The sequence below is a fragment of the Thermobia domestica genome, chromosome 10, assembly GCF_964235325.1.
Source record: "Thermobia domestica chromosome 10, izTheDome1.hap1.1, whole genome shotgun sequence".
Classification (NCBI taxonomy): domain Eukaryota; kingdom Metazoa; phylum Arthropoda; class Insecta; order Zygentoma; family Lepismatidae; genus Thermobia; species Thermobia domestica.
Window position 1 is genome coordinate 12649697 of NC_137463.1, and position 27948 is coordinate 12677644.

At 36.8% G+C, this 27948-nt stretch overlaps 1 protein-coding gene across 4 annotated transcripts; it reads left to right on the forward strand.

Annotated features, from left to right (window-relative positions):
- Nucleotides 1-5062: 5062 nt before the first annotated feature.
- Nucleotides 5063-27789, forward strand: LOC145661939 (uncharacterized). 4 transcript variants are annotated; one of them, XM_081727286.1, is made up of 4 exons: nt 5063-5511; nt 14618-14736; nt 18664-18808; nt 25663-27789. In XM_081727286.1, exons 2-4 carry the CDS (start codon nt 14706-14708, stop codon nt 25790-25792), a joined length of 306 nt encoding a protein of 101 aa, XP_081583412.1. In that variant the 5' UTR covers nt 5063-5511; nt 14618-14705; the 3' UTR covers nt 25793-27789. The 4 variants fall into 4 exon arrangements, with proteins under 4 accessions (XP_081583412.1, XP_081583410.1, XP_081583411.1 ...); XM_081727284.1 differs by having other exon boundaries at nt 14618-14750; nt 25663-27785; XM_081727285.1 differs by lacking the exon at nt 5063-5511 and adding an exon at nt 8517-8665 and having other exon boundaries at nt 25663-27788.
- The last annotated feature ends 159 nt before the right edge of the window (nt 27790-27948 follow it).

Below are 27948 nucleotides of genomic sequence, written 5' to 3' on the forward strand. Positions count from 1 at the left end.
TTGAGAGGCATCTAATCAACAAACTCTCATTCTATCTCTAAGATGTCTGGTCAATGACCTCCTTTCCTTCTCAAGTCATTGAGAGGCATCTAATCAACAAACTCTCATTCTATCTCTAAGATGTCTGGTCATTGAGCTCCTTTCCTTCTCAAGTCATTGAGAGGCATCTAATCAACAAACTCTCATTTTCCCTCTAAGATGTCTGGTCATTGAGCTCCTTTCCTTCTCAAGTCATTGAGAGGCATCTAATCAACAAACTCTCATTTCCCCTCTAAGATGTCTGGTCATTGAGCTCCTTTCCTTCTCAAGTCATTGAGAGGCATCTAATCAACAAACTCTCATTCTATCTCTAAGATGTCTGGTCATTGAGCTTCTTTCCTTCTCAAGTCATTGAGAGGCATCTAATCAACAAACTCTCATTTTCCCTCTAAGATGTCTGGTCATTGAGCTCCTTTCCTTCTCAAGTCATTGAGAGGCATCTAATCAACAAACTCTCATTTCCCCTCTAAGATGTCTGGTCATTGACCTCCTTTCCTTCTCAAGTCATTGAGAGGCATCTAATAAACAAACTCTCATTTCCCCTCTAAGATGTCTGGTCATTGAGCTCCTTTCCTTCTCAAGTCATTGAGAGGCATCTAATCAACAAACTCTCATTTCCCCTCTAAGATGTCTGGTCATTGACCTCCTTTCCTTCTCAAGTCATTGAGAGGCATCTAATAAACAAACTCTCATCTCCCCTCTAAGATGTCTGGTCATTGACCTCCTTTCCTTCTCAAGTCATTGAGAGGCATCTAATCAACAAACTCTCATTTCCCCTCTAAGATGTCTGGTCATTGACTTCCTTTCCTTCTCAAGTCATTGAGAGGCATCTAATCAACAAACTCTCATTCTATCTCTAAGATGTCTGGTCATTGAGCTCCTTTCCTTCTCAAGTCATTGAGAGGCATGTAATAAACAAACTCTTATTTCCCCTCTAAGATGTCTGGTCATTGACCTCCTTTCCTTCTCAAGTCATTGAGAGGCATCTAATCAACAAACTCTCATTTCCCCTCTAAGATGTCTGGTCATTGAGCTCCTTTCCTTCTCAAGTCATTGAGAGGCATCTAATCAACAAACTCTCATTCTATCTCTAAGATGTCTGGTCATTGAGCTTCTTTCCTTCTCAAGTCATTGAGAGGCATCTAATCAACAAACTCTCATTTTCCCTCTAAGATGTCTGGTCATTGAGCTCCTTTCCTTCTCAAGTCATTGAGAGGCATCTAATCAACAAACTCTCATTTCCCCTCTAAGATGTCTGGTCATTGACCTCCTTTCCTTCTCAAGTCATTGAGAGGCATCTAATCAACAAACTCTCATTCTATCTCTAAGATGTCTGGTCATTGAGCTCCTTTCCTTCTCAAGTCATTGAGAGGCATCTAATCAACAAACTCTCATTTTCCCTCTAAGATGTCTGGTCATTGAGCTCCTTTCCTTCTCAAGTCATTGAGAGGCATCTAATCAACAAACTCTCATTTCCCCTCTAAGATGTCTGGTCATTGAGCTCCTTTCCTTCTCAAGTCATTGAGAGGCATCTAATCAACAAACTCTCATTCTATCTCTAAGATGTCTGGTCATTGAGCTCCTTTCCTTCTCAAGTCATTGAGAGGCATCTAATAAACAAACTCTCATTTCCCTTTCTAAGACGGCCAGTCATTGATATTAACTTAACCTACAAAGCAATAAGACGCCTGGTCATTGCCTTGCTTTCACTTATTTACCTACATATTAGAGGAAACTTTACTTATTGTAATATATTTGTATTGAAGAGGATCTTTCTGTAATGAAAGGTGAAGGAAAAGTCCAATCTCCCGTGTACCGTATTTTGCTCTTTTCTATAGAACAGAAAGAATTTTACATTATTTATTTGTGAAACATGTATAAAATAATCTAAGCCACTTTTGAAAGAATACTTTGAAAAAAAAAAACTCGCGTTAAAGAGTAAATTAGCACTTGTGAAATTCTGCGTAACTATAGTGTTCTTAATGAAATATTTACTTATGAAATCATTGGAATGTGAACAAAATCTCCTGAGTCGTTTTTGAGTAAAACTACTTACCCCAAGTATAAAATACTCATCGTAGGTTGTTTTCAAGATAAGTGAGTTATGTCAGATTATTAATGCAATATTTATTTACTAAATATGAACAAAATTGACAGGGTCATTTTTTGACAGAACGTCGAAAAGATACTCGCTCGAAGAGTAAACTACCAGCTTCTCGATTTTTCTGAGAAAAATAACTCATGCCACATTCTGGAATTGTTAATAATATATTGATTTATGAAATATAAACAAAATCGTTAGAGACATTTTCGTGAAAAATAGCAATATTTTCAGCACGCGATATTTTTGAAGCTAAAATTAAGGAACTTGAAGATAATAGTAAAAGTAAAAATATTCGGGACATGTATAAGGGGATCAACGAATTTAACCTTTAATCTACGGAGGCTTTAACCTTTAAACTACGGAGCTCTGTAAGGGTTTACAAAGAAGTCCATTGCTTCACTCCTATTTATAGAAGACACATGAAACTGCCAATGTTACAAAAGTTATTGTAGTACCATTTCGTATTCGAAATATCCGTAGTAAAGACAAGAAACAGGGTATTTTGAAAACAAAAATATCCCGTAGTTTATAGGTTAAGAAAGGCTACCAATCTCGTGCCTATATATTAAAGAAAGCCGACAGAACAGTTCTCACTGACACAGCTAGCATCGTAAATAGATGTAAAGATTTCTTAGACGAATTGCTTAATACGCAGCCAAAAACTAATGTACCTGGAGAAACAGAAACATACCACAGAACCGTATATCCCAGAATCTAATCGAACAAAAGTAGAAGTCGCTATAAAAAAGTAAAGAAACACAAATCTCCGGGTGTGGACGAAATTCCGGCTGAGTTAATTTTAGCTGGATGAGAAAAATTGTGGAACAAGATACACAAATTCATTCTCCTTATTCGGATCAAAGAAGAATTGCCACAAGAGTGCAAAGAATCAATCACTGTTCCAATTTACAAGGAAGGCGACAAAACTGACTGTAATAATTATCGAGGCATTTCTTTTCTGTCAACATCCTATAAAATCCTCTCAAACATTCGATTGGCAATATTGACCGCATACGCAGATGAAAGTATTGGAGATTATCAGTGCGGATTCAGACGAAATCGATCAACTATCGACCAAATATTTACCATCCGACAAATACTCGAAAACAACCCGGTACATCAACTATTTACTGATTTTAGAAACGCTTATACGACTCGGTTAGGAGAGAAACATTGTACATTCTTACAGAATTTGGAATGCCGAAAAAGATAAGTAGATTAATTAAGATATTTTCTATGTTTAAATGAATCCCAAAGTAGAGTCCGGGTAGGAAAATTTTTGTCCACGAGCTTTCACGTTTAAAATGGCCTGAAAGAAGGAGATGCGTAGTCGCCATTATTATTTAACTTTTTCTTCTGGAATACGCTATAAGGAAAATCGAAGATAACAACTAGGGCCTAGAGTTGAACGGTATTCACCAGGTTATGGCATATGCTGATGATGTAAATTTAATAGAGGATGATAGAAGAACAATAGAAAGAAACGCAGAGGTTTTATTAAACACTTGCAAGGACATGGGTTTAGAAGTAAATGCAGAGAAAACTAAATACATGGGAACTCATCGGGAACGTAATACGCCAAATTATGGATGTGTTAAAATATTAAATAATACTTTTGATAAAGTGGGTAATTTCAAATATCTAGGATCATTATTAACACACGAGAATCATATTTACGAAGAAATTAAATGTCCACTAAAAGCAAGGCATTCGTGTTATTATTCAGTTCAAAATCTCTTCTCGTCGCGAATTCTGTCAAGGAATTTGAAAGTTAAAATACATAAAGCGATAATCATGCCTGTTGTTCTATATGGTTGCGAAACATGGTCGCTTATTCGGAAGGAAGAACATAGATTGAAAGTATTTGGAAGGAAGAACAAGTTCCTGAAAGGAATTTTCGGACCTAAGAGGAATTGGAATGAGGAATGGCGGAAACTTCATAACGAGGAACTACATAATTTATACGGATTACCAAACATTGTAAAGGTCATCAAGTCTAGGAGGCTCAGGTGGGCAGGTCATGCAGCCAAAATGGAAGAAAGTAGAAATGCTTTCAAAATCTTAACCGGAAGACCAACCGGGAAACGACCATTAGGAAGGCCTAGGTGGAGATGAGAGGACAATATTAAGATAGATCTCGTAGAAATAGGAATACAAAGTAGAAACTTGATCCAATTGGCTAAGGATAGAAGTCTATGGAGAGTTTGTGTGAACGCGGCATTGAACCTCCGGGTTAGTTAGTTCATTGAACTATCCTTATTTTTAAAGGTAAGAAAAAATTCGAAACCTTCCTGTTGGGAAGTCACAATAACATTTAAAACACAGTTTCTGACCAGAACAAATGAATTATAGTAATAAAATAACTACACGTGATTATCCAGAACCATGGAGTTTGTTGATTGGGAAATCACATAAAGATTTAAAATTTGGTTCAGATACTTTGAACACTACGGTCTCTAGGCGAGTGTACATTAAAACGAACAGACGGACATTTGTCGAAAAATCACTTATTCGGTATCTATGGGCTATGAAACGTGTAAATCCACTGAAATATCGAATACGTTTTTCTTGACGACCATCATATTTTCTTCTTTCTTTTCGTAAGATAAAAACAAGTTAAATATAAACCTGTAAATATAATTCTGTTGTTGCTTAATTTCTATTTTAGTGTTAAAGTTAATTTATTCCGTACTAACCATTTTATATACATATTTTAAAAGTGATCTGCACGAAATCAGTGAATTTAAAAAATATAGTGGCCACTTGGTCCGCATCGTCAGGATACAAAAATATATAGATAACGTGGCCACTTGGTCCGCATCTTCAGGATACAAAAGTTTTAAAGCATGAAATTCTTTACAAAATATCTCTGCTACATTTTCAAAAACAAGAAATTATAAGAAGTATTTAATGGTGATATTACAAAAATAAAGTGAAGGTGATGGCGGGATGTTAGTGAATCGAATCACAGTGATGTGTATCTATGATAATTTCGAAGTTTTACAGAGTTTTTATACTTCTTTTATTTAAATGATCCATTACTTATTTAAAACGTCTTCAAATGTGAAACAACTATTATTTGTCAAACAATTAATACAGGAATTATTACAGATACTTCTCGATTTTTTACATATATTACTACAAGAACAATTAAAGACAATTATTGTTAAAGAATTTAATTTATTTTAGACAATTATAAGAACCAATACCTACTAATTACAATTCTTTATTTTTCACTGTATATAATATTATAGTTAGTAAGTAATTCATTATTTTGTAACAAAGACGTGATGGTGGAAATATTGTTATCCAATATGAACTGATACAAAAACTAGTAGAGGTATAAGAGATGGCACTGTAAACACTAGGTATTGGGGAGCTTTGCTCTCATTTTTTATTCAATTTTTACTATTTACAATTCATTACTTTGGACAATTTTATTATTTGTTACAATTTTCATATACTATATTTCATTTTCAATATGTTCATGTGCCGCTTATCCTTCTGTATTATTACATTAATAATGTGATAAACAATTTTATTTAAAACAGGCAAATTCGGCCATCTTGGCTCGTGTCATTTTAGTACATTTATTTATTTCAAACGATTTATAATTAAAACAAAAGTAGTGACGTAGTCCACAGGGCCCTAAGGCTGGGACTTCCTTTATAAATCTCCCGTAAGGGAGGTATCTGAAAGAAAGAAAAAAAAATCTAATGTAATGATTTGCAGGTTTACTTTTGGCGCAGCACTTGAAATAGTTGATGATTTTTTTTTCATTAATTTACTTCTTGTCTCCTAAATGATTTGTGCTGGGCGACATGAAAATTTCTCACTTGGCATAGATAAAATTCAAGGGGGCCATCAGAAGTAATTGTTGAAAAATTACAATGATTTTTACGATTTGCGTATAAATATGGCATCCGGAGGCATAAAAGCTGCAGTGCAAAAAGCATAAACCAACCTGTGCTAGGTGTCCAGCAAAACGAACTAATGCTATCTAACTGAGAGCAGGACGAAGTTGGGGGCCCGAGCGGTAGCGAGGGGGTGCATCCGAAGGGAGCAAGCGCGTCAGCGACGGTGAGTATACGCGTAAGCGAGAGTAGTGAAACAAGTAAATTTTGGCAATGGTACGAGTTCAATGGCACTCCATTTGTAAACATAAAATACAGCTTCTATACACTGTGCAGAAATACACCGTCAGTGGAAAATTGTATCTAATACTTTCATCTTTCATGTGCATTGATTTATTTTAGCCGTCGTAAAGCCCTTGTAGTGATTTTACACTAATAACCCTACGCTTGTAAACCTAAAATACTGGCAGGCATTTTACGACGGACAAAATAATGTCTTGTATGTATTTGCTTGACATCGCCTGCAGAATTTTGATCTTTTTAAAAATGTCTTTTCATGTAAAGTATTTAATTTTACCTGTAGATCTTCGGAAATGTGGTGCGTCAAAAGTAAACCAGCGCCGTAATAATATTTCAACTAAGAGACATTGATACTATTTTGGACAATTGTTAAAACAAATAAACATGAACAATTTATTAATACGATGTAATTAATCATAGGTGCCCCTCTATACATCACAAGAGGTGGAAAAATAAAACAAAAAAAGTATAAACAAAATTAATTTTGTTTATTATATTTTGATGAAATTCAATTACTAAGAGGACAATTTAGTCAGAATCCTGAATTAATTCGTAATGCATACATCGATGATTCAATTGAAGTGTAAATAATTTCATTGAAGCTTAAAGTTAGATTGAAACTAGCGTAGTTTTCACTATCATGTAACTTTTTTAAATTAAGTCATAGTTAAGGTTATTGATATTACATCAGCATGAAGATCAATAAAATATATGAATAATTAAATCTTTTTGGAAAACGTGTTTTTTCCTACCACATAAAATGTCATCATGTAACAATACCATCATGCTATAACAGTGAATATTATGTCTTCTTTCCTTCAAAATTCTAGTTATTCACTACTACTGTCTGTACGTAGAAGTTTGAAAAGAACAATACACCATAATCCTTTGAAACCTACGCCTATTTAGATAGACGCAAATTTCTTACTGCTTGAGATGAATGAGCGAGTATTTCTTGTATATATATATATATATATATATATATATATATATATATATATATATATATATATATATATATATGTGTGTGTGTGTGTGTGTGTGTGAGATAGAGAGAAAGAGAGATAGTAAAGAATTTAAAAGAACTAGTAAAGTTTAAACTTGTTAAATAATCCTTTTGCCAGACGAACTTTGCACTTGGCTCGTAGTAAACTGTATGATTTTTACTACCTAGGTGCAAATGCTTGAATACTATCAAGGGCTACATAACATATGAGAATAATGTGTGGATTGCATAGTTACTTTCTACAAGTTTTCTTTACTGATTGTTTTATCTTATAACTAGAAAAAATGTGATGAATATGCCCCCCTAATCCTTTAGATCCCCTTCCCTCCCCCTTAAATTTAGGAGACTAGATAAAACTTTGATACCAAGCATGCTGCTACAGATTGCAAGTATGTTGTCCAAGGTATTACAGTAACTTCGTCAATACTCTTTGCATCTCTTTTGTCACCCTTCTTTGATGTAGATATCTTTACCTTTGGTCTTTTAAGCTTCACTAAATATTTACAAACAATTAGTTCTTTTGATTTAAAAAAAAGTCAGATCTTCTAATTTACACTGTGCGTATATACAGGGTGTTTGAAAAAGAACTCCCTAGTTTTAAGTATAAATTTAATTGGGAAATGAATAAAAACTTACATCAAGAGTATATATATCATGAAAGAGAATTCCTTTTAAGTTTTGTTTAATGTTGGTAGACTTCAACGTGGGATCCATTTTTGGCCCTGCACACGTCGAGACAATATTCCACTTCTCGCCACATATTCACTAACATTTCTTTAGCCAATGACGGATAGATTTTGCTGTAGATGGTTCGCCACAATACTGACGTCTAAAATTACTTTGCACTGTTATAACTGACTCAGTTTTCACAACCCAAATAAATAACACACGGCGCTTTCTGTTGCGGAGCACACATTGTTGCTGAGTTGCTCTGCAGTGCACGCCTGCGTGGATTGAACAGAAAACAGAGGGGGAAAAAACCAGGGGTGCCATCTCAAGGTCAAACAGACCTGCCAACTGCAGGGAGCCAAACTTGGAAAGTTGATGAATCAAACACCACAAACTAGAATAGTGTATGTCATTTTGTGCATATTCTAGGACACATTAAAACTAGGGAGTTCTTTTTCAAACACTGTATATAAACAATAATACATTGTCCAAAGAAGAATCAAAAAAATTAATAATACCGATTAACAAATTGTTTACCAAGGAAACATTGTTTAGAAATTATCCGTTCTTTGTTCCTTCTATTCTAAGTATACAAACAAACGTAATTATAGTTTCCAACTTTGATATAGCGTTTAGAAACAAAATCTGAACGGCTTTCAGAAGAAACTACGGGAAGAAGCAGAGTTAACTATAGTAAGTACTTTTTAAATTGATTTAAATTTTACCAGCATATTTATTCTTTGTTTTTGGTATTTCTTTACATTACGGATAATTTAAAACATAGTCAGCAATATTGTTCGCTGAAATTCTGACTGTAGTCGCGCCGCCAGTTATAATTTCTTGGAAGGGGCAATCGAAAGGGCAAATACATTTTGGGGAGCAGTAATTTTTGTAAATCGAAAATGACAGTTTTATGTTCTTTGACCTACATTACAATATACGAGGGAGGGTCGGAAACTAAGGTTACAAGGCCGATATTTCTGTAGTTTCGTCTATTATAGAGGAATGAAGAGTGTACGGTAATTTTAATATATAGAGTTGGCAACTGTGCAGAGTTTCAGCTACCCGCTAACTACGGCGGTAGTTATATGTAAAAACAAACGACGACTCGTTTAGAAAATGGGTTTCGCGAAGAAATCCACTCAGTTATTCGATTTCTGTATGCGAAACAAGTGACTGTGGACGAAATTCACCGGCAGCTGGTAGAGCTTTACGGAGAGTCTGTAACGTGTCGTCAGCATGTCAGAAAAAGATCTCGAAAGTTTGCGCATCTGGATATAGCGTAGAAGACCACCACGCTGTTGCAGCAGTTTCACTGGGACATTGTCAACCCTCCTCCCCGGACCTTGCTCTAAGCTACTTTCACCTATTCCCGCACTTGAAAGAGCAACTAGGAAGTTGTCGCTTTGCTTCAGACGAGAAGGTGAAACACTTTGACAACGTGGCTGAACACACAGGGACAGGATTTTTACCAGAAGGGAATCTTCACATTCATCCCACGATGCTACAAGTGTTTCAACCGATATGGAGACACCTAATGTTTGTATTCTGTTGGCTGTATTGGTTGTATGAAATCACGTTTCACTGCAGGCGTTGTAACCTTATTTTCTGATCTCTCCTCGTAGCATGTCTAGGGAAGGAATCGGGAAAGGAGCAGGCGTAGCCACCAGAAAGACGCTCGACCCCTCGGTTCCGCTTTGACGTCGTCACTGCTTTGTTTTCACTCCGAGTTAAATGTACAAAATAGAGTGAGTTTGATTTTTACTGTTATATGCACAGGCATAACTAGAGGAGGCTAAGGGAGACAGTCCTATTCTAGAATACCGTTAGGCAACAGGTTGAAACACTGGTCGTTGAAACGTTCTTTTAATTCTCAGAAGAAAGGAGCCATGCTGTCCCTCTAGCAAAATACCCTAGTTACATCAATGGTTACATGTTCAAGACGATGTAGTTCAGTCAAGATGCTGGGATAAAAATAATTCCTGTAATGTTGTCTGAAAGGAAATTTCTTATTTTACATTCTTGTGAAGTTTATGTCCGTTTAAGCTAGCGTGGCTACTTCCTTTGCGTCGAGAACCCGTTCTGATAATTTCTCATCAACCCAATAACATTTTTGATGCCTTTTCCTTTCCGGAATCCAATTTTAACTGTCCTCAATATCCCTTCTCTCTTACTTTCTAATCGCTTATTCAATATGGGCGCATTAGTTGTTCCAGTGTGGAAAATAAGGCTAATGGTTGTATGATCACTGTATTTCTTTGTTTGATTTTTTAAGGTAATGCAACCATTGTAACATGTAGAAGATTCTTTGGCCATTTTTCACCCAGGTAGTTCTTGTTAATAAATGAAGTTAGTACTTTAATTGCTTTGTCTCGTAGTTCCTAGAGCAAGTCAGTTGGTATTTCGTCATCTTCAGTGGCCTTCCTCCTTCTCATGTCTTAAATTGCTATTTTCTTTCACTTCTGATTCAATTGCGATTTCTCTTAGGAGGTCTGTCTTATATAGTTTCTTAATGTATTCCTGCTAGATCCTAAGGACTCTTTTACGGTCATTGGCTAAGTGACCTTGTAGATCTTCGATTCCAAAAGCGCGAATACTTTTATTATACCCTGACTGGCGAACGATGATTTCTGACAGCGCAGCTTGCGAGGACGACTGAGGAATGCGGTGTTGCAATGTGCTTCTCGCGCAGGGGGAGATTCGTCTGCTTCCTCGCTGAGGGAGAGAGGGAGGGAGAGTGAAAGTTTGGCAATGTGCGGTGGTTACCATGGAGACGCGACAGGTTCTGAGCCTAAGGTTGGTTGAGCTTCTGTCTTCTGCTCGCTCGCCGTGGCCTTGTGCAAAGTTGTTGGAAATCATCGTTCACCGGCCAGGGTATAGTTGTCCCACCCAATTCCTGTGTTTTCTTATACATCAGATCATATCTTCCGCGTTGTTGAAGATAAATTATTTCTTCACATATCTCTTCTATGTATTTTTCTCTGGCTCTGCCAGTTTCTGTTCTCAATTCATTATTCAGATTTCTTTATTCTCTGATGTTCGTAGATTTCACTCATCTGCATCCCTCCATTTCCTTACGCATCTCTTCAGCTACCTATGGTTTTCTCGGTCGTTGTTCAGTGCTTCATAAAGCATATACACTTGATTCTTTCAAAATCAACGTCGTTAGAAATATGTTCCTCAATAGGAACATAGAAACATATATATATATTAGTATACAGCGTCTGCCAGAAAAATGTATACACTCTTTGCCATCCTGTATCAGAATACTGGGAGTGACAATTGTTCTGAAATTTAAGTATGTTGTACTATGGCTTTTCGCCCAACAGATGTCAGCATTGTCAGTTGTTTTCAGTTAAAATTATGTTGTAGTACCAACGCGCAACAGATGTCGGCGATACAGGTAAAAATGAAATCTTTAAGTTTTACGTCCCACGGTTATGCCGGTTAGGCTAAAGGAGACGGTGATTATGAGAGATGAGTGAAATGGTGGAATGAAGAAAGTGGGAGGAAACGGGAGAACCCCGAGAAAACCCACGAGCACGGTGTTTGTCCACCACAAAGTTCACTTGGCGGGGACTGGGATCGAACCCGGGACCCCAAGCACCAGAGGTGAACAGGATACAGGATGGCAAGGAGTGTATACATTTCTCTGGCGGACTCTGTATATAGTAGCATACTCTCATAGCTTTTGTATGATAGTAATTATATAGATTATTATTATTATTAGGTTGTCCAAGAAGTATTGAGAGGTTACAGATTAAAATTGAGAATATATTCTTGATATTTGATAATAACATTATGCAACGACATGTACAGTCCGCAACAAAAAACCTGCAACATGAGCACGTAAGTTTATTGTAAAACTACGTCTAACAGCCCAGGGAATCAACATAACGTCTAAGTGGCAGGAATCACGTCAAGAGAAACTTCGGCGTCCTCCGGAGCAAAAAACTTCGTCTTTTCATAATAAAAACTTACATGCTCATGTTGCAGGTCTTTTGCTGCGGACTGTACACCAATTTGTTTTATAATCTTCTGTTATTTTTTCGGCAACACCAGAATCCTGTCACTTCTGAATTTATGTGGTTTCTGGTCCAAAAAATGGGACAAGTGGTTTTCACATGATTCTCTTAAAACAAACACCATTCAGAAAGTTCTGCAATGATCTAAAAAGATTGTACTCTGACAGTGCCAGATCGAAGCTATACCATGGCTGGGTTGAAACCTCTTAGCCAAGCCAAGTTCTCTCATTTTCTGACGAGTCGTTGAAGATGTAGACGGTTTCATTGACGGAGTGGTATACGACCCACTTTTCTTGATCAGTTCGGCCATTTCTCCTAAATTGCCAAGTGCACTCCCACTAATTATCGACACTAGAGGCCTGAATCTATTGTTCTGTCCGACAACAGGAACTTGATTTATGTCATTCTCTTCCATTTCCACCAAACGTACATCATAAACATTCCTGGGTATCGGTGTGTACTTTGCTACAAACTGTGAAGATTCTGCCCGCTTTGACCGCGATCTTTTTCTTACATCGTTGTTGTAGGTTATCCACTTTTGACCACTCGTAATTAACTGCTTCAGTAATGGTTCGAGTCCATTACGTTCCAGTAGAAATTACCAGATCCAAATCCTATCGAGTGAAAGCTTTTAAGTTAGTTCATATAGCACCGAAGCTTCGAGCTTCCTTTTGTATTCATTTTTTTTTTTTTTTTTTTTTTAATTTTTAACCCTGTTTGTTGATGAATGTTCAGGCCACTGCTTGCGTTAGGTTTGTGAACATGCTGAGTTTGTTCGACCTCGTCAGAACGCCATCCATTTCTTCTGTGTTTGGTCGTCGACTGCAAGAAGCATCTTAGACATTGAATTGTTCAGAACGAAAGCGACTTGGCCATCTTTTTTTGGCTGTTGCCTTTTCATAACGTATCTCGCCCGTTACAACAGCACAAAATTTCTTCACGAGCCTGTACAGCATTTCCTTCTTTATCGAAATAAAATTGTAGTAAAATGCAGCCGCGTTTTGCAGAGAGTTTATTCATCTTCACGGGACAGTGATGCCAACCTGTAATCTTATAAAATCCCATTTTGAAAGGCAGAAATTCCTATTTCGCTCTTACAGTTCCCACACGCTATATTAATTACGAAATTTTCAAAGATTATAAAATATGATAAGTAGTATACTACTATATGTAATTTACTTTTTTCGATATTTAAGTGGATTATTTGCGAATTCTGATTTTCTAAATTCCTAGTAAGTATTGTTCTTATTTCAAAAGAATATTCAAATTATTGATGAAATCAAGCACATTTTGTTGTCATCATTTAGTATTCATCACGATTTTGTGCCACAGTCATCTACTGAACGTAACGAAACCAATGCTTCTTTCAGAAATAATGTTCCGGGGAGCACACTTAGTATTCCGGGGGGACACTGCTGATACTATTCTATTTACTATTATAAGAGTATTATTTTGGTCTGGTCTGGGGGGTCACTCTCAGATCTCCGGGGGGCAGTGCCACCCCAAAAAACAGGTCTGGAAGAAAGGTTGAATGAAACTAGACAAACTTCATTCTTCAGTTATTCCATGTTGAGCGTTTAGAAATTGGCAGTTTCTCGTGTGGCGAAATACTTTATTCCATTCATGATTTTTTTTTTAATTCCAGAGAACAATTTACGCTCTTTGTTGCTTCTTTTTGAGATTCTGAGGTCCTTGCATAAATCACTTTTACACTAACATGCACTTTCAAATAACATTTGACAATTAATATTGATTTTACGTTAATTCAAATGTCACTAGCCCACTTCCCGCACAGAGAGAAGTTTATTGGCATTGATAAAATAAACATATAAAAAAAATTTCTATATGCTGCCAATTTTGACCAAAATTTCTTTTATTCCTATTTGAAAAATTAATGTCAAAAAGTCCACAAAATGGAATTTTTCCAACAGATTGGCATCACTGGGGGCAACACTTACATCTCATTATGAGAATTCTAAAGGAACCCAGGGACCCATACATTCAGACATGCAAGAAGAAACCTTCCAACATGCATGAAAAATGATAAAACCACAGGCAAGTTGATCGTGTATGGTCTCGTTCATGCATGTTGAAAGTTTTCAAAAATCTTCTGAAAACATGCATGATGGTTATGCCGTTCTTCATGCATGTTTACCGTGTATTTGCTCGTTCATGCAAGTTGGTTGTTTTATATTTAGGTCCGCCAATCACGGCAGCGGAAGAAATCATGTGACTCTTTAATCCGATTCATTCTTCTAGTAAGTTGGACGGCAACTTGGTAGGTGCGTGGGAAAAAATCTTCCAACATGCATGATGAAACAAATCTTTCATGCAAGTTGGTCATGCTTGTGTGCGTATCTATGGCCCCCTTCAACACTTTTTGTGCATGTACTACAGTGAACTATCAGCTCTCAAATCATGCACAGTTTAACCCGCGGCAACTCATATAACTACCCTGAGATTTAGAACAGTAACTCCATTTCATGTGCAAAAGGCTCAATCCCTTTTAGACAACCTGATATTAGTATTATTATTGATGTAGTTTTAGATTAATTTTGTGGAGTGGTAATGAAAAATTAAATCTTAAAGAAGAAAAGACAGTAATCATTGTCATTTGCAGGGAATCCAGAAATTTAACGTATATTGATCAAGCTGAAAAAAGTAACTGTTTGAAATGAAGCTAGAGCCATCTATAGAAGTTCGGCTGAATGAATCTGAGGATACTGATGAGTCTTTTGGGTCAGAATCATTGGGTAATTGTTACATGGAGACTTTAATAATAATAATAATAATAATAATAATAATAATAATAATAATAATAATAATAATAATAATAATAATAATAATAATAAAAATAAAAATAATAATAATAATAATAATAATAATAATAATAATAATAGAATCCATGTTTGCGGAAGAAATCCGAGTCCACTTTTCTGAAATTTGATCTATGAACTTTTCGGACACTCTAAAGGTATACGGAACTTTGTGCATAGAAAGGGCAGGTCGAGGATATTACTATGGTATGAGCGTAAGAAAGGACTACATTCCCTAGGATTGCCGTATTTCAAAAATGGAAATCCGGGACGCTACTAAATTACAAGAAAGAATCTTGGAACTGTTTAACCTGAAAAGAAGTGTTATATACTAATTTACTTTGTTCCATTAGATAGAGTTGTTCAAGTATTACATAATCACATTTTCAGTCATTTTCGTAGGCCTTCTCCTCTCTAGTTAAACAAACGTAAGTAGATGATTTACCCCCGGTAATCATTTTTTAAATAATTTCTCAGGATCTGTAATGTTTCGTGGCTTTCAGGCTCTGTTTTAGCTCATTCTAGGTATGATGTTGATGTTTCCCATTGTTGTATGTTCAGTTTTATTAAGGGGACAGACTACTAAATATTTTTGAAAAACTAATAATTTTTCTTTTTCCCGTTTTTCGTAAGTGGAAAGAGATAATAAAATGTAACTTACCACACTAATAGATAATGTTATTCTACACCCAAAAATACGAATCGGAAGAATTTTCAGTGTTGCCATCCATAGAAATTACAGTGTGACCTGAATTTGAATTACTCAAAAATCTAGGTAAAGGCAGCGACTAAAAAAATGAACTCAACGGTAATTGATGACTTATCATTCTGTCTATATTCCTTGTTTATTACTTTTTAAATAATGTTTATATTTATTTTGTAATAATTTATGTAAGTTTTAACTCATTAAAGCGAGAAGTGACCACTCGTAGCGTAGTTGCTAAAGTTCTCGCCTTTGGTGCGAGCAGTCCTGGCTTCAATTCCCGGTAGGGACATTCGGTCAAAAAAGTGTAAAAGCAATTCTAAGTGAGGATTTGCGTATTCACACGAGGCAAATGCTGAGATGGTATCTAACATAAATGATCTCAAGCCACCTCTATCCTTTCTTTCTCTCCAAATCCCCGCGTAATGTGATCGCTGAAGGGTCACGCGATCACATTACAGCTAACATGTCCATAGCTGCTGAAAAACAGAAATCTAATTCCCAATCCTAATCATAAAAGGGAGAGTCAGCAGTGACAAACTTTATTAGATCTTTAGATCAGGCATACTTTGATAACTTTTGTAACTGCAGACTAGCGGGCTTTAGCACTCTATGTGGCTTCCTTTAACCACACCTGAAACTTTCAGCTTCAGTTCTCTTACTACTTCCAAAACCATTCCAGATTTGTGGTGCTCCTGTCCTTGTAGCTTCAGTATAAATTTGTGCCTCCCCCCCCTCTAAGATATCAGGCTAATTACTGCCCTGGAATACGGTTTCAAAATTCTTATTTGTTTGTGGACACGATGTTGTCCACCACAAACTTACCTGACTGGGGATAGAACCAGGAACCCCACGCACCAGGGCTAAGCGCTCTACTTTAGTTCTATAATTTATTTTGCTATAGAAATGCTTGAAAATTACTTATAATTCCCTTGGGTGTAGAATAATACCAGTCCAATACTACATATATAGACTTCAGGGGCGGATTCAGGACCGACTTCTGGGGGGTGACGGTGGATTGTCATACTGCTACTTTTAAGGGATCCAAACTTTGGGATGGGTTTTATTTATGTGTATATATAAAACAAGAAGGTCTACTCTTCTGGGGGGGGGCGATTGCCCCGATCGCCCCCTGGATCCGCCCCTGATAGACTTAGTGGTAGTGTCTTGTAGTATTGAACAGTCAAACTTTGAACTCACTTTTAAAAAATCCGGGTACGCTTCTGTCTGTCACTACATTTTTTAAAATCAACGTCTGGTTATCTGCCACCAGTTTCCCTTCAAATTGAGAAGGTGACAGGAATCTGTGACGTCACATAGCATTCAGTTGAAAATTATTGTCTCAGAGAAACTAAAATAACATAATATATCGTGATAGGTGTCACAAAACGACTTCAAATGAATTTAAGCGCAAAAATAATAAAGTGTCATATTTAAAACAAATAACTAACTGGTTCATATTAGCTTTGCTGTCCTACTAAACAAAGCAATGATTATTTTAAAAATAATAACTGTGTAACAGTTTTACCAACTAACTGAACATCTTGGCTTCATCAGACACTGTAAAAACAAGACGGAGTTGCATCTAAAAATAACAGGATTCCAGAACCTGGTTCTGGTCTTAGGACGGGAACAAAGGACGTTGATAAGAAAATGGAAGGAAGTCAGGTTTATTGGATAAGAGCAAGACAATGTTATGAATTAAAATGCAGGATTTAAAATTGATTAATTAAGTGGGACAAGTTATTAGAAAGACTTAATTTGTAGCCTAGTGTTCTGCCTGACCAGGCAGGGAAACAGATTTATGGTGTTTGTTTCACCTTTATTAACGTTTGTCATGATGGCAGAGTCCGCTCTGACCAGCCAATCAGCGTTCAGAACTAGTTTCTGGGATCCTATTATATTTAAATACAACTTCCTCTTGTTTTTAACAAGGATCTTATAAAATAGAGGATCTGCCCATATGTATCTTCATCCTATAAAATAAATGAAGTCAAAAAACAACCGAGCATCGGCACGTCTGATTGGCTACTCTCGTTTCCGCCATCGTCTGATTGGCTATTTTCGTTTCCGCCATGATTGTTGGCTCAAAACATTGCGATCTTATTGGGTGGAGTGGGCAGAGTAGGGGTGGCGAAACTGTGACGTATGGCTTCAAGATTTTGTTGTAAAGGCAGATCCTCTATTTTATAACATCCTTGGTTTTTACGGTGTCTGACGAGCAATTTTTTTTTCACGCGCTACCCTAGCCGACTGTTTTCATTTGTTCACAACGAAGCGAGTGTGGGTAAATTTATATCGAAGTTGCACCATCTGAGTGTGACGTAATGTCACGTAGTATTATTGTGGGGTCAATGTGGAATAAAACGAGCTCTGTGGGGTTTTAACCCCCTTCACTCGCTAACGCTCACTCACCTATGTTTCCTAACGTAAGTAAATCACTTTTTATTGCATTATATATTACGTACAAGGAGAAATGAGTATTATTTTTATCTTATTTTAGTGATAAAAGTGTTATGAAAATTAAAAAATTAAAAAAAAAACTTACCTTGGGCCGGGTTTGAACCCCCCGCCAAAAACGATTTTTGTTACTCGGCCACTAGGACCGACAGCAATTGGCGTTTCATTTGTGCTATATATACTGTATATCCTACGTGGCGAGCAACGGATAACTTCAACCAATCAGAACCATGTGCTTAGCTCATATGGCTAAGGTCGAGCGTGATTACAATACAGGGTGGCCCAAAAGTGGGTATACACCCGTGAATTGATCAAACATAACATTCGAACTTATGGGTTTGTTTGCCACGGCTGTTCCGAGCTTAAGATATATGTAAAAGGGCTTTAAAAACAAATAATAGAGAAACTAAGTCTATCTGAAGGATAAGAATAAGAATACCGGGCTGTATACCTACTTTTGGGCCACCCTGTATATGCGTCTGACGAAGCCAATATGTTCAGTTGATCAAACTGTTACATAGTAATTATTTTTGAAGTTAATCTTCATTTGTTGAGTGATTTGTTCTCTAGTAGAAGGTAAAACAAATATTATCCTAGATTCTTCAATGATAAATCAATAACTGATTATATTAATCAATAGATGATAATTTACTGAAAATGTATTATTTTTTTAATTTACTATTTTAGCTTTATCCAGTTCTGCTGAGTATTTATTGGAATCGATTCCACAGACAGTGAGGTGTTACAAGTGCGGGAGGCAAGGAGTCACTCAAATGAAGCACAAAGTTGTATGGAGAACGCATCTGTATGCGTTTATACTCAGTCTATGCATGTAAGTTTGAAATTATTTGAACTTTCCTAAATTGAAATTAGAATTCAGTACGCCGATAACATGTTTATTGTTGCTGTTCCTTTATGATGCTGACTGAAATTATTAAATAACAGGGGGTTCACTGAAATTATTAATTAATCCCAAAAAGTAAGGTTTCCAAAGCGCAGGTGACGCAAAAAAAACTGGTCATGCAGCTGTTGTTTGTTGTTTGCCACACTAGCGAACAAGCCTTGCGCGCATAACGCTGCAACGTTTAGTCAGTGATGCCAACCCGTGAGAACAAAAATCTCATTTTGAGAGAATTTTTGACATTAATTTTCCGAATAGGATAAAGGGAATTTTCGTCAAAATTTGCAGCATATATGGTATTTTTCATATGTTTCTTTCATCAACGCCAATTAAATTCTCTATAAGCGGTAAGTGGGATAATGACGCTTGAATGAACGTGAAATCACTCAGTGCTAATTACCAAATTTTGTTATTGGAAAATGATTTTTGCAGGAATTTGTGAATCTAAAAAAAAAAAAAAGCAAGGAACATGAATTGTACTCTGTGGAGTTTTTCTTTTTTCTTTTTCTTTTTTTAAAAATCATGAACAGAAGGAAGTAAATTACCAAATGAGAAACAGACCGTTCCTAAAACGTCAGTTTCTGAAATGCCCCACACGGAATAATTGGAGAACTAAATTAGTCTAGTTTCATTACGTTCAGAAGAACATTATGGCACTAAAGCTGCGATGAAAATACTAAATTCTCACAACAAAATGTCTTTCTTTTCATCAACAATTTCAACAGATTTTTAATTAAGGAAAATACTTCTTAGGAAGTTAGAAGACCTGAATTTACGAATAATTCACCAAAATACTGAAAACAGTAAATGACATACAGTAGTTTGTTTTCATACTTTGTAATTAGTATAACAGTTTATGCAGTCCCTTTTTATCTACTGGATTCTTACATGCCTGACATTTATGAGGTTCACAAATATTCGCTTCCTCAACCGTAACGCAACCGTTATTCGAAAACTCTCATTACTGAGGTGAAGACCTAGAGAGAACGAAGGTAAAGCTCTAAGGCAAGCTCCTGCTTCTATGGATGATGCCGCAATCAGTCTAGCCTTCCCCATCAGGATCCTGCCGCCTACAGTCGGACAATTTGTTCATGCCGACCAGGTGCCGCGGTCGGATTGCCGGCGCCCGACACCGGCGTCTTTCCGCGCGATTTTCGACGGCGACGAATAGTTGCCTGGCCGAGTAGTCAGCAAACAGCCGGAAATGATCATTAAATGCGTCGGCTCCGCCGTCGAAAAGAGGCCGGCATAAGGAGTCGGCAGAGAGTCGGAAAGAAGCCTTTCCGACTGTTTTGCCGACTCTGACGATCGGCAACAGTCGGCAAAGAGTCGGCAAAGGGCATTTTAGTTTACGATTTTCGACCGATTGCCGCCTCGGCAAAAGGTCGGCAACTTTGAACAAGTAGATCGTCGTGCCGCCGCGGACGGGTGCCAGCTGCGTCCGGTGGCCTGCCACCGTCAACGGCGGCAATCCCTCTTTCCGACCGCGACTTCCTGATGGGGTTGTCTTCTAGGCTGTCCGAGGACTGTAGTAAACAGGAGAACTGTGATTTGAAAATAGGTTCTTTCCATGTGGATTGCTTTGCTTCGGTACTAAATTCAGGTAATTCAGAGCCAACTAGCAATGACCAAGTGGAAGAACACTCTTTAACTTCAGAATCGAGGTGGAAGCTTATATCCTGTTGAAGAAGTGATTCTATTAGACATCGGCAACCATTGAATGATGCCAAGAACGCAGGATTGGCCAAATCTATGGCTTGTCGGATGCCTAATCCGCCAAAACCAACTGGAAGAGAAGCCTGAAGCCATGTGTTATCCTCAAGGAAGCAATTTAGAATAGATTCTAAACCAGATTTTACGGTGTTATCAAAGCGTTCTAATAAATCTTCTTCCTTCCATGAAGGTGAACTTCTCAGAAAATATAGTAATCTTGGAGTAGTAAATGATGTTTTTAATAAATAAAAGAATGTGCTGATATCAATGACAGACGTGAGAAATACATCTCCAGTCTGGCTATCTTCTCAATTAATAAAATTTTTCTTGATTCTGTTGAGAGGACAGTTCCTAGGAGATAAGCATTTGAAGCAGACATTAAGTGAATGCCCGGATCTACCTCACTGCATGATCTGAAGAGTCTGTGTATAAAAGATTTGACAGGCAAAAATTACAAGAAATACCGGCAATTCTTAGTGCAATCTGTTAGGGACTGAACTAAACTTAATTTCATGTCTTACAATCAAAATTTAATTTTAAACTATTTATTTGCTTTTCTTCAAATTTCGTTTTATTTCCAACTCTCAAGGAAAGTGGAAGTCAGAATAGTTCGTCCTGGTAGATCAAAAATTACAAATCATAAATCGAACGAAACAAAAAAAAAAAAAAAAGAAAAGAAAGAAAGAAAAAAAAAGAAAAAAAGAAAGAAAGAAAGAAAAAGCTTTTTCGAGAACCGAAACGAAACGAGAAAACCTTATTTCTAATATCGTCTCTTCTCGTGGTCAACACTAGGTCCATATGTCTGGTAGAGGTCTGCACGGGGTCGGGCCTGCAAAGCATATATATCTTTGGGCCCAAGCCGGGCCGGGCTCGGGCTGTAAATTTCTAAATATACAACTATATTTCTCGGGTCTAACTTTGTAAATATACTGTACAACGATACTTATTAGACCGTTCTTTCTGAAGAACTTTTAAAGCACAACTGCAAAATTAAACCTCTAATTGCTCTAAATTGCTCTAATCGACGTCCCCCACCTCGAAAAATATACTGCGTCCCCCCAATTTCTAAGAAAATTACAATGAGCAAATATAGGCAGGGGGGACTGAGTGACGTCATCCGTTACCTATCGTCCCCTTACCTTTTCAAATCCATTTTTACCCCTGGGAATAACAATTGTAAAAGAAGAAGAATACTTAATTAAATAATGGAATTCTCGATAGTAAAATATTTATATGATTATAGTTAATTAGGTGAAAAGAATTTTTTAGATAAACAGTATTAACTTGTTGTATTAACTAATGAGGTTCTCAGGCAGTGACGTAGATCTGAAAGTCATTAGGAGAAAAACAAAGCTATTACGGAGAATCTCAGGGACAGAATGATGAAAACCATTGTATTTAAAAAGGCAAGGGAGCAGGGGCGGATCCAGGAGGGCCCCTCCAGAAGAGGAAACTTTGTTATTTTATATATAAATAAAACCCATCTTAGATTTTGGAGCTCTTAAAAGTAGCTCTAAGTAGCAGTATACCTCCCCCCCCCAGAAGTCCGTCCTGGATTTTCCTCTGCAAGGGAGAGTCCAGGGATCATCCAAAAATCATCCCGGATTCATTCAATTCTAAATTCTAATTGAACAACATAGCCTAACTTGGACATGGGTAAACAAGCGCTGTTTTTACCGTAAGTTGTATTTTTAACCTTGGTGTATCAAATGTTGTCACTTTAAGGCTCCAAGCTTAACGAATTGGTTTCCCACTTAATAGTAAAAAGTTCTTTTATTTTATGTCCATTTTTCCTAAATTTATGTATTAAAGTCTTGCGTTTTTGTAACAAAAAAAAAAAATCCTTTGATTTAACTTTACCCTGCATGTAATTCAACACATGACAGGCAGAGATGCTTTTCTATCGAGTACTTGGCTTCCCAGAATAATTCAAATTCTAAATCCTAACTACCACATTATTTAAACACAAAGCACACGTGGAGATTAAAGAAGCTTAGTGCAGAAAGGAAAATTACCCTTCCATCTTTGACGTATTTACATGTTACTACTTAACACACCGATATGATACATATTTCTGTACAAATTCTTAACACCAAATTTTATTTTTGCGTGTCTGAAAGAAATGAAATTTTTGAGTTTTACGTCCCACGATTATGCCGGTTAGACTAAAGGAGATAGTGATGATGATAAATGAATGAGAACCCCGAGAAAACCCACGCAGACGGTGTTTGTCCACCACAAAGTTCACTTGGCGAGGGCCGGGATCGAAACCGAGACCCCAAGCACCAGAGGTGAAGGCTCTACCACTGAGCCACCGCAGACCCTCTCTGAAAGAGAGTGAATTTGACTTTTAACTGTTTTTTTTTTTTTTTTTTTTTTTTTTTTTTTTTTTTTTTTACTTACCAGCGAATGTAACGTCCAACTTTCCCTCCCAAGTCACACTCAATCGTTGCATCATGCTGCCAACTGCGTTCAACGTCACGTAGTGAGAGCGAAAGATACGTCTTCCCCCAAAACACTCTATTTGCGGAATTGGGTAGCAAGGGCACCGCGGATAACCCCTCCCCCCCAAAAAAAACTAAAAATGAGGCGCAAACACGAAAAAATATAATATTCCAGGAGAGAAACTGTGTTTTATTGTTTGCGTTGCTCGGGTCGCTAAAGTCAGTGATCAGAGAATGTGAAAGCCATGAGCAAAGCAAAAGAGCAAGAGCATGAAACTCACTCACAAATTCTGAGAAGGCCTATATGATTATCATGACGATAAACCTGTCAGTAATTTTCAACCTTCGCCTATTGTATTTTCCCGGTTGTTGGTTTGGATTTTTTTTTAAAGGTTCGTAATTAAAGAAAAATTTCGAGGCACTCGCGGATAATCGCGGCTTTACTGTATTTATTTATTTATTTATATCCCAAATTTGAGACCACACATTTTAGGCACCCCATGAACACGTATGTTTAAAAGTAATTCCATTGGATCCAGTGTTCTCAAATTAGTTTTAAAAGTATTCAAGCGTAGGCACTTGTTTTTAGCATAAGCGGAACTTCGAAAATCCCAGTCTTGAGGTCATTTTTCTTGTGACCACATGGACGGGTTTAGCGTCGTCAAAGCACCATAAAAAAAAAAAAAAGTGCACTCAAAAACGTACGCAAACTACACACTTCTACCAAAGGTGGCGTGGGTCAATGAAAACTTCACCCATAACTAGAGACACGATTTTTTTGGTGACTGGTGACACGCGAAAACGCGAAATGTATCAGTTTTGTATGAAAATATTGTGTATCTAAAATATATATATAATTTTTCACTATTTTTTTAGGCCATATAACACCCGCGATTAAACGCGAAATTCTGTCGAATTAGCGAAATTTGCAACAAGTCTTGATATTCCACGAAATTTACGTAAAAGTGACAATGTTTTGACGCTTTTACGATTTATTCATTACCATTATTTGGCAGTTATTAGCAATTTGATGAAAATTCCCATTTGGGGAAAATAGAAATTTTGAAATTTTTAGATGCAGTTACAAAATGAGTTCCAAACGGTATCTACTGGTGAAGGGAATAGTGTGGAAGGAGTGTTGCGGGGTATGTTAGATGAGCATTCAGAAATCACTGGAAAGTGTCTCCAACTAATATACATATCAGTCTTGAATGTTGATGTGGAGAGGGCTCTTTCTTCTTACAATGACATACTTACCAATAAAAGAGCAAATTTAGCACCAGAAAACATTGGAACAATGCTTACGTGTTATTTGCATAAGTAAACTGTGAACACTGAAGTGTTTTTTTTTCTATTAATGTTCTCCCTCTGTGTTTTTTCTTTAAATGATACCTTTATTCAATGAGGGTGTTATTTTTTAAAAACTCAATAATCATGCATGAGCTCATGTCATGATGATTGATGAGTGGAAATTAAGGTTAAATAAAAGATAACTAATTGTAATTTCAAGGAAAATAGTGTTCTTACATTACATTTTTATTCACCGATTTTATCCCGCTTTACGCATATTTTTTATAACGAAATTACGAATTCTTATTTACCTTAAAATCGTGTCTGTACCAATGACCCATCACTCATCGTGATCAACTCTGACCAACGATCCACCGTGACGCACTTTGACCCACCTCTCTTCATGACTCACTCTGATCCATCAAAACCCAGCGTCATCAACTCTGACCCATGATCCACACTCTCCTCTCCACTGACTAAAGAGTTCACACTTGTAATAAAACAAGGCTGTGACATTATCGCTAATCGGAGTTTCAATTTCTACGGTCAACCGCTCAAGCACCTCTGTTACAATATCGGTGGATCTGACTTTTACGATATAAAATGGTAAAAGTGTTTGTCATTGGCCATATTACGATTAATTTCAATTTAATTATCATATATAATTATTTCCTTGTTGAATTACAGATATTTTTCAGTGGAAAATAGATGAAATTTGAAAGTCTCAAATCAAGGTAAAGCGGGCCAGCGTAAACGGAAAAAAATCGGTTGTATCTCGAAAGAGAATCAGTAAGTCCTATGGCTATTATTACAATCACAAATATGAATATTCAAAAGTGCTTGAAATTCTTTTTTCACTTACGTTAGATATACTCATCTTGGCTAAGTAAATAGACAAAAATGAAAAACGAAGAAAAATGGGGGCCCTGAAAGTAAAACGTAGACAAATTAACTGTTCAGTAGGTATTACTGTCTACAATGCACTAAAGAGAGTGAGTCGGTGGGTCGGTGTGTCAGAGTAGGTCACAGTTGGTGGTGTGTCGCAGTGGGCCGCGGCCTGTTAACATATGACCCACTGAATGATTCACAAAGCTTGGCCCACTCCACCTCTGATTTCTACCATTGGCATAAGCGGTACTTCAAATATTCCAATTCTTTGAGATCATTTTTCTCATGACCCTATTGAACGAATATATTCAAAAATATTTAGAACTCTATCGAAGAATGTGGAGCGTTAATTATCCTTATTGACGTGAGAAGAAATTTTAATATATTTTGAAGATAAATCAGCTGTGTTAAGTTGGAAATATCGTTGATTTTTCACTTTTTTTTTTCTAGCATGTGTTGGGTCCCGTACTTCTACCATGAGTGCCAACGATGTGACCATTATTGCGAACACTGTGGGACATTGTTGGGTTCATATATGCCCCAACTAAAAAAACCGTCGATGGATGAGACACTTGACTGAACAGTGACAGTGGACAAATTGCTACCTTTTGACAGGCTCTGATGACCCTTCACGCCTCGAATCTCCTGCTACTGAAGTCAAAAGATCGACCGATGATGCTGAAACATAGACATGCCAAAGTTCTGGTGAAACCTCCTGTTGGGACTGAAGCAAATTCCACGGATTCTTATGCGCCCTTTACGGAAGAAAACAGCGTAAAGAAGAACAAGGTTAATAACTATGATTTACGCTTTGTGTTAACACTTAATTTTTACTATAGCTTTGCTAGTTTTCTTTTTACAATAAATTGTATATCAAAACTAATTGTTTTGCATCTGGTTCTTATTTATAATACTACTTTCTTGTCTGCCAATTTGAATTTAGACAATCTGTAAAACACTTATGACAAGATTTATAGGTAACTTTCACGTACTTGGTGTGGTTGATTCGGCAACCAAATTGACACTTGTGACATACTGGATTGCAAAAAGTTACACTTACTGCGAACCTGGAAATGCCAGTTTGATTTCATTTGAGTCTAATTGTCTTGTTCAGCAGCGAGTCTATATGAGACGTGGAGCCACAGCTTAACGTGGGATCCCCGAACCACATGAGCTTATGGGCAGTTAAAATGCTAATCTGAATACCAAACAAAATAGCTAGTACCGCAATGAAAATAGAGCTCGCAAGTAGTTCATGTTGTAAAGGGACTTTTTAAACTATAGAATCCATTTTAAGTATAATGAAGATGGTACAGTACTTGAATGAGAAAGTCAGGAGAAACCAAAAAACGAAACTTTCCTGTTTCTTCCAAAAACAAAGAAAAACCTCAAAGAAAACCTCCACCCCTCACCCTCCCCAAGAAAAAAGTATGTTTCGTCACTAAGTGAAAGCGATGTATTGTCTCCGATCTGTTTCTATTGGAAGAGATGTCAGGTCTTGTATCTTGAACTGAAACTTGTGTAGGCCATTCGTAAGTATATAATTTGTACTGCTTATTTTCACTTTTAATATTCGATCAGAGTTGTTTTGGGTCAGCTTGTTACTGTATATAAAAGAAATGGTAACATTTCCAGTTTTAAACATGTATTTTGATAATAACTCATTACTAGACATCGGATTTTTATGCAAATGCATATTTTATTTACGTATATTAATCTCTGTTAAACTTTGTAGGGGTCTCTAACAACAATAAACAGCTCGAATCTGAAGCTTTATAGTGCATATAAATGCATATTTCAAAGGTTATAGCATATATTAGTGCTTAAGAGCATATTCGGTATATTATATAAACATGGGCGCCCGAAGGGAAGGGCAGGATGGAGACCGGACCCCTCTCCCCCCCCTTGGATCACGAATATGTATAGTAATATAGCAAACCATGTATATTAAATACCAAACGTAATATAGCAACCATGGAGATGGACCCCCCTCTAGAAAATTTTCTTCGGGCGCCCCTGTCTATAAGATATTATTTCAGATCTATGGTTATATAGCATGGAATAAACCCAATTTGAGTTTGTATTTTGAATGCATTTAAATATCTATGCAACAGAACGATGGACGAACACCTAGTTTATCGAGAACAAATAACGTAAGTAACCAATCAGCAGAGCAAAGACGCTTACAATTGCCCCCCTCCCCCCCGTAAGAGTAAGAATTTGAGCAGTACATATACTTCAAAAGATTGTCTACTAATATACTAGTACAAAACGTGAAATTCTTATGTCTCTAGTGCTCTTGCCCCCTCAAGGAAAGTCTAAAATGACGCTCCTAGCCCAAGCTCCAGTCATTTCCTTATAAATTCGGGAGCTCGGTGGTAAAAAAAAATTGACAGATGTTATTGCCAAAAACTCAGACTACAAAAACCATTGAAGCCATGGGTAAAACCTTCAAGAGTTAAATTTCAATTTGCTAGAAAGTATACATACTAAACTTGCTCCTCTCTGTAAACATTGTACAGCAACATCTATTGATGTTAATAGATTATTTTCTGGTTACAAATGTCATAAACTGACATCAAAAAGTGAAGAGAAGTATCTTGTGATATACTGTGGCTAACTATCGAAAGGAGTTAATCTTTTAAAACTTTTTTTTTTTTTTTTTTTTTTTTGTACAGTGGGAATGTGTAGAAAAGTGAAGCTCGGATTATGTCGTGTAAAATAAATGCACTCTAA